The sequence below is a fragment of the Furipterus horrens genome, unplaced genomic scaffold (assembly GCF_987537825.1).
Source record: "Furipterus horrens unplaced genomic scaffold, mFurHor1.1.pri manual_scaffold_2, whole genome shotgun sequence".
Classification (NCBI taxonomy): Eukaryota; Metazoa; Chordata; class Mammalia; order Chiroptera; family Furipteridae; genus Furipterus; species Furipterus horrens.
The window spans coordinates 870377-881783 of NW_028327172.1; the positions used below are offsets into that span (position 1 = coordinate 870377).

The window sequence follows — 11407 nt, forward strand, 5'->3', positions numbered from 1 at the left end:
TGCAGCTGCTCACTTTGGGGGGACCAGTGCCTCAAGAGCAAGAGCCCCACACCCCCAAGGAAAGAAGCTGTGAGACCTGCTGTCGCCCTGGAGGAAGGGCGGAGGTGGGAAGGGCCGGCCCCGGGACCTGCCTACAGAGCGCTGGGCCCACCAGCGGCCCAGACCACTGTCTCCGGGACAGCACAGGCGTGGGGGTGCGGAGGGGGACCAGTGTGTCCTCCACACCCAGGCTCACCTCAGAAACCCAACGCGGCAGACGGACAGGAGGCAGATTTACATAATCAATAATAATAATTAACCAATAATAATAAATACTTAAACTTCTAATCCATAGATTGCAAATACAACGATAGCTTATTTCTTGGAGGATGGGGTGGGGACAGAGAGAACAGGAACAGGACTTCTGCTTAAAGAAGGCAGGACAGGAACACAGGGCCGTGGGTCTACAGAACAAACAGAAACAGCCAGAGGGGTGGTGGCAGAAGCAGGCACTCCCTCAACCTGCTGGAGGACCCCACCCTGCCAGGGCCGCCCCTCCTGCCAAGCTCCTGGCCTCATTCCAGGGTGGCCGGAGCCAATTCCTAGACTCTAGGACTTCTGAAGTTCAGGGGACATCGACTCCTGCCTCCAGAAACCTTGGGTCCCAATAACCCAAGTAGGTGTGGGGCCGGGGTAGCCAGGCCTTTTTTCCTGCCCTCACTTCCAGGTTAGCCCAACTGGGCCAAAAAGCCATCCGGGGTAGGGACCAGCACATCACCTTCAAGATTCTGGGAGACTTGGGAGAGGTGAGCTCCCAGGAAATGGGTATGCAGGGGGTCTCTTGCCTCAGGCCCCCTTGGGGATAGGGCAAACCTGGGGGACAGACCTGCCTCTGTTCAGGGCAGGGGCTTTGCTGCCTGGAGCCAGCTCTCTCAAAGCTGAGACCCCCACCCTGGAAGCACCGGGTCTGCAAGGGCCTCTCAGCCTCTCCCTCTGGAAGGCAGACACACCCCTGGCCCCCCTCTCTGCGGGAATAAACCTGACCTCTGAGTCTGGTCTGGGGCTGGGCTGGTGGAGGGAAGAGCCCCGAACTACACCCTACACCCACCTGCCCTGGGACCAGTAGAGCCAGCTTGGGCTAGCGCAGCTCCTCACACCAGACACCCCAGAGGCCAAGGTCCTCTTCCTGGGCTCCCCCACCTGCAGGTGGTGCTGGGGCACCGCAGAGTGGAGAGGTGGGGAGCAATCTCCTCTAAACAGCCTCGCTGGGAGTGACCGGGGACGGGGCTAAGGCGGGGGGGGGGGGTGTTCTACCCCTGACACCCCGGAGCCCCCTGCACCAGTCCCGCCCTGTTCTGCGTCCCAGCCCTTCACACACCCGGCTTTGGCACCTACCAGGCACAAGCCTGGGGTCGGGGGCGGGTGATGGGGGTGCCCGCCATGATACCAGGACATGGTGCCCTGAGCTGTCAGGGGGTGGCAGGGACCCCTGGACCACAGCTCCCAGGGCCCGAGAAAGGAGCAGAGAAGGAAGAGGATGAGGAGAGATGGGCAAGGAGGGCAGGCAGGGAGTTTCTGCGGCTCAGTTTGTGGCAAAGCTTTTTTTTTCTTCCTTTTCCCCCCTTTTTCTTATGTAAAAAGTGCACGAAAGCTCGGTAGCCTCTTCGCAACAGTTAGCAGTGTCTCCTGTGGCTGGGGCTGGCGAGGAGGGGACCCAGGCCCGGCACCCCAGCTTGCCACTGAAGGTGGCCTCATATTGCTTAGAAACGCGTCTCAGTGTAAATACCAGACTGAAAATAGAGCTCGGAGGACCACCCTCACTGTTGCCAAGTCATTGCCAGAATGAAGAGCTTCAATAAATAAAAAATCGAAATATTTACTTCTCGATAAAAATCGCAGTAAAACCATTTACCCTTCTCTGCATTATATATAATATATATTTATAGTGGGCCCAGCTGCTGGCGGCCCAGCCGAGGGCAGCGGAGGGCTCCGGGCGCTGGGTCCTCGCGGACGGGCCATCCCGGCCGCTGTCAGGACACCTCGATGACCTCCACGCTGCCCGAGAAGCTGGCCTGCTTGCCCAGGGAGACCAGCTCCTCGCCGCGGGCGCGCCCCTCCACCATGCCTTCCTCGAACTCCATCTGGCAGCTGCGGCGCTTAAACTGCGTCTCCGGGGCTGGCTCCTCCGGCCAGCTGGTCCGCACATCTCTGGCCTCCGCCCTCGCCGCCTCCCGCCTCCGCAAGTCGCCGCCACCGCCGGTGCCCTGCGCGCCTGCCAGGCTGAAGGGCGCAAACCGCGCGCCCTGCGCGCCCTCGGGGCTGAAGCACCAGAGCCCATCCGGGGAAGGCGTGCTGGGGGAGTCCAGGGGCGGCGCCCAGCCCCCAGGGCTGGCCGGCTGGCCGGGGCCAGGCAGCCCAGGTGCCGACAAGGCGGAGAGGCCGTGCCGTGGAGTCTGTCGGGCAGTGTCTCCGAAGTTCAGGCCGAGGCCATGCCCGGGGGACCGTGCCGGGGAGCCTGCTGGAGGCCGGGGCCGCCGGCGGGGCCGAGGCCGCGTCTCGGGCGCTGCGTCGGAGCCGTCCGGGCTGGGCGAGGGCAGGCCCAGCGCGCCCCCTGACGGGCTGTCCAGCTTGCAGAGCTTGGGGACCTCTCCGGGGTCGGAAGGCCCGGGGCCGTTGGGCCGCTGGCTGGGGGCGTAGGCCGACTTGATGTCCAGCGAGAAGGAGCGCTTGAGGCGGTTGGTGTCCTGGAGGCGGTCGGAGGAGAGGTGCAGGCCGCGCAGGCCCTGCTGCAGCACGCTGGTGGCGGGGGCTGCAGCGGGGGCGGGGGGCTCCCTGCCGGCGGTGCTCGGGGCGCCCTCCCCGGCCGGGCTGGCGGCTGTGCTCCCGGCGGCAGCGCTCTCTGAGGTAGGTGGTGGTAGTGGCGGCAGTGGGACCGCAGGGCCCGGGAGGGGCTCGGGCGTCCCCGGGAGGGATGCCCCATTGCCCTGCAGGGCGGCCAGTAGCTTCAGGCTCCGCTCGTACTCTAGCAGCTGGCCCAGGAAGTTGAAATTGGGCGAAATGGACGGGCGCCGGTCCTTCACGAACCTGGGGCGGGAGGCAGCTGGATGGCCACAGGGCTTCCTGCCAGGCCACGCTGCCCACCCGCCTCTGCCCTGAACCCACGGCCTGTCCCGGGCACGCCGGCGGCCCTGCCGACCGGCTCTGCTGGGCTAGGGCAGGCTTCCCCACCCCTTCCCCAGCCGGGGGGCCTGGACGCCCGGAGTTCTGATGCCGGTGGGTGGGGAGGTGAGGGGAGGGGAGGGGAAGGGAGGGGACCGGATGGTCTCCGGCCAGAGGCGGGGCAGGCTACCTGTAGGCGTCGTCCGAGGACATGCCCATGGTCTTCATGATGTAGGCGATGGCGATGGTGGCGGAGCGGGAGATGCCAGCCAGACAGTGCACAATGACCTGGCAGCTGGACAGCTTGGCTTTATCTGGGGGCGGTGGGGACCAGGGGGCCAGGTGAGTTGCAGGGTGGCCCAGTCCCTCCCCACCGCGGTGGGGAACCCCGCCCTCCTGATGGGGAACCTTCCAGCCACGGCCCGGCTCCCGCCCTCCCCTCACCGATGAACTCGATGGATTTGTCCAGCCAGGGCAGCAGCTTTTCACAGTAGTTGTCATTGATGGGGATGCGCATGAAGCGGCTCTCGCAGATGAAGTCCGGCTTGGGGCAGGAGTTGCTGGCATTGAGGACATAGCTTATTCCGTTTTGGGTCATCAGATCCTGGAGGGACAGGAAGACAGGCTGGAAGGGGCTGCAGCCGGGCAGGACCGGGAGCCCCGCCCACTCCCACCCTGGAGCCCGCAGGCTTTGTACGCCCCGCCCACAGCCCGCCCTTGTTCCCAGGAATTTCAGGGCTGCCTGGGCGGTGGCTTTACCCTCTTCCCTCGTCACCATTTTTAAAACACGGGATTCTTTCAGCGCTGGCCAGAGGCCCAGTGACATCAGCAGTTTGGCATGTGAGCTCTACCGCCGAGGGGCAGGAGCTGCTTCTCCACCCTGCCCTACCGGGCCCTTCCCCCAGCCGGGCTCTGGTCCTGCTGGGTCCCCTTGGGTCCTCCTGTGCCCCTAGTCCGTGCTCATTCACCCCACCCCCGCCAGCCGTCAGCTCCCTTCCTCCCCCAGCCAAGCCCAGGAGGAGTTCCTGAGCTCCCGGGGCTGCGCACACACCTTGTTCAGGACATCCTTCTGAGAGCCCAGGTAGAGGTGGGGCAGAATTCGGGTCAGGCCCACGCTGGGCACGGGCAGGCAGGGCTGGGAGAGGCTCAGGGGCAGCAGGGCCGCAGGCTTGCCCTCACAGAGGCTGGGGAAGCAGGAGGAGAAGGTGGCAAAGCCCCCTGCGGGAGGAGGAGTGGAAGAGATGGTCAGGTCAGGCCACCGGGGCAGGAGAGAGCCCAGGGCATGGACCACTGCTGCATCCCAGCCCCTCGGCAGCCTGGCCCCGAAGGCTGAGGCTGGCCCTACGGGTGCTGGAGGGCCATGTCACCATGTAGCGGTGGCTCAGCCCACCCCTAGGCCAACAGTCCTCCCTTCGCCAGGGAGGGGTCAGCCCCCTGAGGATGCCGTGATGATGCCTGTAAAATGTGGGGTCCAGGTGGCATTCAATACAGCAGCACGCACAGGGCCCGGGCAGGGCAGGCTTGGTGGTGGTGCTGGGGGTCCCCTGTGGAGGGTGTGGGTCACACAGCCCCTGTGGCCAGGGCCAGGCTGCGCCTTCCACCTCTGCCCCCCGGGCTGATGCAATACTTCTCTGCCTCCATCTGGCCAGGAGCCCCAGGCCAGGCTTGGGTGCCAGGACCAGGAGGCAAGAGCTTCTGAGAGGCCCTCCCCCCCCCCGGGCATGACATCACCCACTGGTTCTGGCTCCATTCCAGCAGCAAAGACCGAGGAGCCAGGGGCCTGGGAGCACCAGGGCAGGCAGCAGGCACGGGTGCTGCCACTGTCCCCACACGGCATGTCTGAGTCCTGGGCCATGGGTTGGAGAAGGGAGCCCCCTTGAACGGAATTCTTCCCCTCTGTACCCCTGACTCGGTGAGTGACCACGGGCACAGCTGTTCCCCATCCTGCCTGCTACGCACTGGGAATGGACCCTCACACACCCAGCCTGGCCGGGTGACCTCTGGCCCGGGTCAGCAACCAAGCAGTGTCCAGTGGCCGCCAGCTCTTGGTAGAATGAGGAAGGTCTGCACGGTGGCCCACTGGGGCTGACCACACTTCTGGGGGCACAAGCCCTGTGGCACCTTGTCTGCTCCCAGCCCAGTGAGCCACTGTTTCTGGTCTTAGTGGGGCAGCCCATCCCATGTGACAGCAGGGCCCAGGCCTACTCAGCCCCAGCGGAGGAGGCAGGGGGCGAGGCGGGGTCTGGTGCACAGAAGCAGCTAGTGCCAGCGACCTGGCCGATTCCCAAGGTTGACGACACCCAGGGGTTTCCGCCTTCACGCTAGCCCAGCTCTGTGGCCAGTGCGTGCCAACCCCCAACCAGAATGCTCCCTGTGTCCCCAGTGAAGGCTGGACTCCGGGGGGGCCGTGGAGATGGGGACCTCCAGGCTGGGGAGTGGAGGTGCTAGCTTGGAGAGGAGCTGTTCCTTCCCCAGGAAAGAGCTACTGACCACGCAGACCCCTGGCCCCCAGGAGGCCACGCTGGAGCCTGGGCTCAGCTTCCGCTCAACACCCAGAGCCCAGGGACTCCCCCATGTTCAGAGCAGCCTGGCCAAATGGGAGGGGGTCCACCAGGAACCCCTCCCCCAAAGGGAACTGTCTGCACAAGTGCAGAGACCTGCCAGCGCTCGCTGCCGTTTCTCGGGTAAAGCTCCCAGGACGCCCCCTGGGTACAGCCAACCAGCTTGGGGAGCCCCCTACCAATGCCCTGTAGGTGCCAGGTCCAGCAGGAAACCAGGGCCGCCCCGGGCTCTAGGGATGGGCACACGGGAGTGATGCAGCGGCAGCACACCTGCGGCACCTGCAGGTCCCTGCCTCCTAAGCATCCCTAAGGGCGCCTTCCTTCAGGAGGGACCCCCCCCCCCGCCCCGCTACCAACTAACACCGTCCCCTCTGCTGCCTGGAGAGTCCGGGAGGGTACAGCAGCCAGCATGCCTTTCACGATGAGATCCCGCACTCACGCAAGAGCACGCGCCCTGACGCGCGCCCACCCCGCCGGCACGCGGGCCCAGCTACCGCCCCGCCGCTGCCTCTGCCACCTTGCACTCCAGCCCTAAGGCCGCCCCCACCCCACCCTCCCCGGCGGGTCCCCACCCACCCTCAGCGCTAAGGCTGCTCCTGCCACCTTCTCCAGCCTGGGTCGGAGGGCGATGCGCGTGGGGTCGAGACGCAGGGGCGCACTCGTCCGGCGGTAGCATCCCCGCATTCCGCAGCGCTGCGCGCAAGCAGCCGCGGGTTCTGGGCCATGGCCGCTTAAAGGGCCAGGCTCCCCTTCCAGTCCCCGCCCGCGTCGGACGTCACAGCCAAGCGGCTGGGTTGGGGGTGGGGGACGGGGGACCGGGGTCACAGCTGCCGTTTCTCGCACCCCCGTGCGCCTGATCCCACTACCCTCTCCCGCTTGCGCCCACCTCCCTGTCATGTGGGTGGTGGGTGGGGTGGCGCTTTCCCTCCCTCCCAGCACTGCTGTCCGCCTCTTCTTGGGGTTCCTCAGCACCCCTCACCTCTCCCCCAGCAATCAGTCTGCCAGTTCTGGCCTCCGCAGACCCCTCTCCTGTGCTGGATTTCCCAACTCCCCCACTCAGCCCGGCCTTCCTATTCTCACAGCTCATGGGCCTGCTTGCCTTGACGGGGTGGGAGCTGTGGGCAAGACCAGGGGCTGTCCCCATGTCTGGGTCCTGATTTGGTGTCCCTATGAGCCCTACTCATACCCGGAGGGTCAGGGCTTCGTCCTGGCTTGGCTCTAGGAGGAACGGCGACAGATATCCTAACTTTGCAGGGTGGGGCAGAGAGAGGGAGATAGGCAGGTGGGGCACAGCCAGGTCCCAAGTGAGCCCTCCTGGTGCACCCCAGCCCAGGCCTGCCCTTCCAGGGCCTGTGGGAGGGGCCCCAGTCCTCACCCCTGGGGGCGGGGCGGGGAGGCAGACCACTTGAGAGTCTGGGCTTTTCCTGGCAGCCTGAAGATGGAAAGGGCAAAGCTCTGGGACCCTCTTGTCAGACCCTCCGCAGGGCCTGGTGGTCCCCGCTCCTGCTGGGGAGCATGTGCACACTGGGGTTCCTGGCCGGGCCCTGGGAGCTCCCGTTTGCCCAGGACACCTGTAAAAAGCCCTGACTGCTGCCATCTTCTCCACTTCCTAGCCACTCAGCCTCAGATGAACTGGGGGGCAGGGGTGCCACCAGTGTCTGTTCTGTGATTCTGGCTCCACAGGGACACACAGATGACCTCAGAAGCCCCAGCAGTGGGACTCAGAGGCTGGTGGGTGCTGGCCACCAGCTTCCCAGAGCCGTGCACAGAGGTCTGCCCTGAGCAGCCTGGCCAAGGCAGCCAGGAGACTGCCCATAGGAGTGAGGAACCAGTGGGGACCACAGTAGAGCCTGTGTATGCAAGTGTGTGCATGAGTGTGTTCAGCTGTGTCCATGCCAAGTGTGCATGCAGGTGTGTCTGTGCACATGTGCAAGCCTGTGCACAAGTGGTCTGTGTGCAAATGTCTGTGTGAGTGTGCGAGTGCGTGCAAGCATGTCTCTGTGCAAGTGTGTGCAGTGGTGTGTGTGCCTGTGCAAGTGTGTCTATGTGAGCGTGTCTGCAAGTCTGCATACAAGTGTGTCTGTGTACAAGCCTGTGTGTATGTGCAAATTTGTTGGCATGTAAGTGTGCATTCAGGTGTGTGCAAGTGTATGTGCAAGTGTGTCTGAGTCTATGTGCAAACATGTCTGTGTGCAAGTGTGCATGCAGGTGTGTGCAAGTGTCTATGTGCCAGTGTATGTGCAAGTGTGCATGCATGGGTGTGCAAGTGTGTCTGTGCCAGTGTGTGCGTGTGTGTCTGTGTACGAGTGTGTGTGTCTGGGTGCAAGTGTGCATGTGTATTGGTGCAAGTTGTGTAAGTGGGCCTGTGTGCAACCATTGTGCGAGTGTGTCTGCATACGCAGTGTGTGAGGGTGCGTGCATACATGTGTGCGAGCATGCATGTAAGTGTGTGCAGGTGTGCAAGCATGTATGTGTGTGGGCTTTTCAGCTTCCAGGTTGGCCTGGCTCCTTTGGGGAACAGGAAGCCCTGTGGGGACCCCTGAGGGTCGCCAGGCTGGGGTCATGACCACCTGGCCTGCAACCAGGCATCCTGTGCTGGGATGGAGCCCTCAGGGGCCCTCCCAGTGGGGGGCCTGTTCTCACACTGGGGTTTCCAGAGGGTGGGGCCTATTCCTTCTCCTTGGGACAGTTGCTGGTGGGGGGGGGTTCTCAGCAGAGCCACATCTTTGCCTAGATCTGTCCCCCACCCCCACCATAAGAGGTATTTGTGAGTTTTCCTCCATTCACCTCTTCACCTGCTCGTGGAGGGGCCCTGAGGAATGGGGTCTGGGGAGGGATGGTGGAGCCCCGAGAACTCCAGAGCTACTGAGATTCCCCGCCTTGGCCCAGCAGACACTTATAGAGATCAGAGGTGGACTCAGAACCTGCCCCCAGGACGCCCCTGACTCCCAGCCAGACGGACAGTGGGGGAGAGGCAGACGGCACAGGTGTCCTGCACCCCTCCCGTCTGCCGGGGCTCACCTGTGAGGATGGCCACGCTGTCGAAGCAGCCGTCCAGCTTGCTGAGCAGGATGGAGAGGAAGCTGTCCGCGGCCAGCACGCTGGCGTCCCGTGTGCTCTGGTCGTAGACCACCACATCCTGTGGCTCCTCGGCCTCCACCTGGGGGCCACAGGGCAGAGGTCAAAGCCCCTCCAGGTGGGGCTCAGGGGATGGACGGGAGGGGCTGCTGCTACCCAGCTGCCTTGAGCACAGGGTGGCACCCATCTTACACCTGGATAGGTGTGCACACCACAGCCACACAGGTGGGCCCATCAGTGCAGGCAGAGATGGGGGGGACACTGGTCCCCAATGCAGCCATGCCTCACGCACACTCACACAGGTGAAGGGAACAGGCACTTATGGGCTTCCACTGTGGCCAGGCCCACGTGGAGGAGACACAGGTGAATGTGACAGGGTCCCCAGCAGGCCCACAGGGACAGGATTGCACAGCCATGGCCTGGGCTGGCTCCCATGTTGGCCAAGGCCAAGGGAACCCTGTCCTCAGGGTGTCTGGGAAGCACACTTCAGGGATTTGAAGGCAGGGCACCTTTGGGTCTGGGCTCTCCCCGTGTCCCCAGCCAGCTCTGTGGGCCACAATTCCAGAGGCAGCAGCTGGAAGCCGGGGTTCCACCTGCCCCCCTCCTCCCCCGGGTGCCCAGCCTGGGGGCCAGATGTTCAGCGGCTTTTGCTCAGAGAGCGGCTGATACCCCCGCCCCCCACGCACAATCAGCCCTTAAGCCAGCTGAGCCCCCAACTCAGCCGGTGATGTCACCACCAGCCAATGGGATCACACTGTGGCAGGGAGTCCTCGCTGGGGGTGATTAATGACCGGATTCCCCTCACTGAGGCTGCAGGGAGCGGTCTGCCCATGGTGTGGGGGGCTCCCGACTGCCGGCCGTCCCCTGCGCCCTCTGACAACTAGGTCTGCACTCTGCCCGGGGCAGGGCCTGTGATGGAGACCGCCCCCCAGCCCCTGCAGCCCCCATTGCCACTGCCTTCTTAGGTCACTGGCCCAGCCATCCCTCCCAGCTGGACTTGATGCTACTAGGAACACAGACAGGATTGTCCACTGCAGGTGACCTGTGGCATTCTTGGTGGTCACAGAGAGAATTCTGGGCCACTCGAGACTCCAAAGGGGAAAGAACCGGGGTGCTGGGGACAGGGACTGCTCATCATTAGCCTCTTGGTCACCCTCCTGTCCTCTCCTGAGTCCTCACAGCCGCCAGAGTGTGCCTGACCGGCTGCCGTCCTGGCCCCTGGCCCCTGTCACCTGGGCCGCAGCGCACCCTGTGCCCGGAAACCCTTGCTCATCCACCCAGCGCCTCTCTGGGCGCCCAGGACATGGCCCAGCCTAGTGTTTGCACAGCTCCGTGGGGGCTGAGTGAGGACCCAGGCAGGGTCGGAAGGCTCTGGGGTGGCGGTGGAGGGGGATGGAGACGGTGGGCCCTTCCCGTGTAGGGGCTACCCTGCCACAGCGTGGGTGTGGAATGGCTCCAGACATCCTGACCCCAGTGAGCCTCGTTTGGGTTCAAGGGCAAGGGAGGGGAGGCTGTCCAAGCCCCAGGCCCTGTGCACCTGGCTGGGACCCTCCGCCTGGGAGCCGGCGGGGGGAGTGCGGGGCAGGGCGGGGGTGGGTGGGGTGGGGGGAGAGCGCGGGGCGGGGCGGCGGGAGCCGGGGAGGGCTGTGGCTGGCGCCGGTACCTGGCAGCTCCCGGTGGGCTGGATGAGCTCCGCAATGGTCACTTTGCCTTGCTGCAGCCGCCGCTTCACCAGCTTGGAGCAGCAAATGTTGACGGAGCTGAGCACGTGCCAGCGGTTGTACTCCACGAAGGAGCGGCTGTCGATGACCAGCGGGCCCCCAGGCCCGCCCCTCAGCAGGCTGGCCAGCTTCTTGGCGTCCATCACCTTCCTGGGGAGCCGGTCCCCGGCCATGGTGGGCAGTGGGCAGTCGGGAGCGGGGTGCCCCGTGAAGCGAGCAGGGGCTGCTCCAATGGCCCGGGTGCGGCCTAGAGCTCAGAGTGACCGGGCATGGTGCCAGACCTGCAGGAAGAGGCAGCCGGTCAGCACAGGCTTCAGAGGGGCCCTCGTGCGGTCCCAGGACACAGCCGGCCTGGTCCTGGCACGATTCCCTCCCTCGGTGAACTGGTGCCCCTCTGGCTCTTCCCTGAAAGTGCACTGGGACGTGTGACACAGAGAGCTGCAATGTCCAGGGTACTCAGGGGTGGCTCATCCAGCCTGCCGCATCTGGTCACAGTACCAGCCTCAGCAGGACAAAGCAGGGCACGTGGGGACCCGAGGGAAGGGGCTCAGGGCTTGGACTGGGCCACAGACACACAGGACAGCCCTGCGCGTCCTGCCCCGGGGGCCCCCTTCTGTCTGCCCCTGCGGCTTGTTACCCACTCCCCTCTCTGGCCCCCACATCTTCCTGGTCCCCAGGACCCCTCGCCGCCAAGGCCCCTGCTGTGGCACACCCTCCTTCTCTGACCCCGAGTAGCCCAGTCGCTCCATAACCAGGTGATCTGGACAGGTGACTGGGGGCGGATGGGCTCCCAGAGGCGGGTGGCCCCGGTGGGGCACTGGCGGGGGCTCAGCACTGTGGGGCCCCCCTGCTGCCCCCACTGCTCCTGTTCTGCAGCCAGGCCTGGAGCGGCCGCATACCCGCCACACA

The 11407-nt window shown here is 64.8% G+C and overlaps 1 protein-coding gene across 1 annotated transcript; it reads right to left on the reverse strand.

The window, feature by feature from the left end:
* Positions 1 to 1835: 1835 nt before the first annotated feature.
* On the reverse strand, positions 1836 to 10775 carry DUSP8 (dual specificity phosphatase 8). Its single transcript, XM_090292644.1, has 6 exons — positions 10441 to 10775; positions 8721 to 8859; positions 4190 to 4356; positions 3583 to 3742; positions 3329 to 3452; positions 1836 to 3063 (listed from the first exon to the last, which is right to left on the reverse strand). Exons 1-6 carry the CDS (start codon positions 10669 to 10671, stop codon positions 2010 to 2012), a joined length of 1875 nt encoding a protein of 624 aa, XP_090148770.1. The 5' UTR covers positions 10672 to 10775; the 3' UTR covers positions 1836 to 2009.
* Between the last annotated feature and the right edge of the window lie 632 nt (positions 10776 to 11407).

Coding starts and splice junctions, on each gene's coding strand:
- DUSP8 (XM_090292644.1), bottom strand. CDS start 10,671: ATGGCCGGGGACCGGCTCCCCAGGAAGGTGATGGACGCCAAGAAGCTG. Junction 4,357..8,720: donor CAGCGTGGCCATCCTCACAG/GTGAGCCCCGGC, acceptor CTCCTCCCGCAG/GGGGCTTTGCCACCTTCTCC. Junction 3,453..3,582: donor CAAATCCATCGAGTTCATCG/GTGAGGGGAGGG, acceptor CACCGCCCCCAG/ATAAAGCCAAGCTGTCCAGC.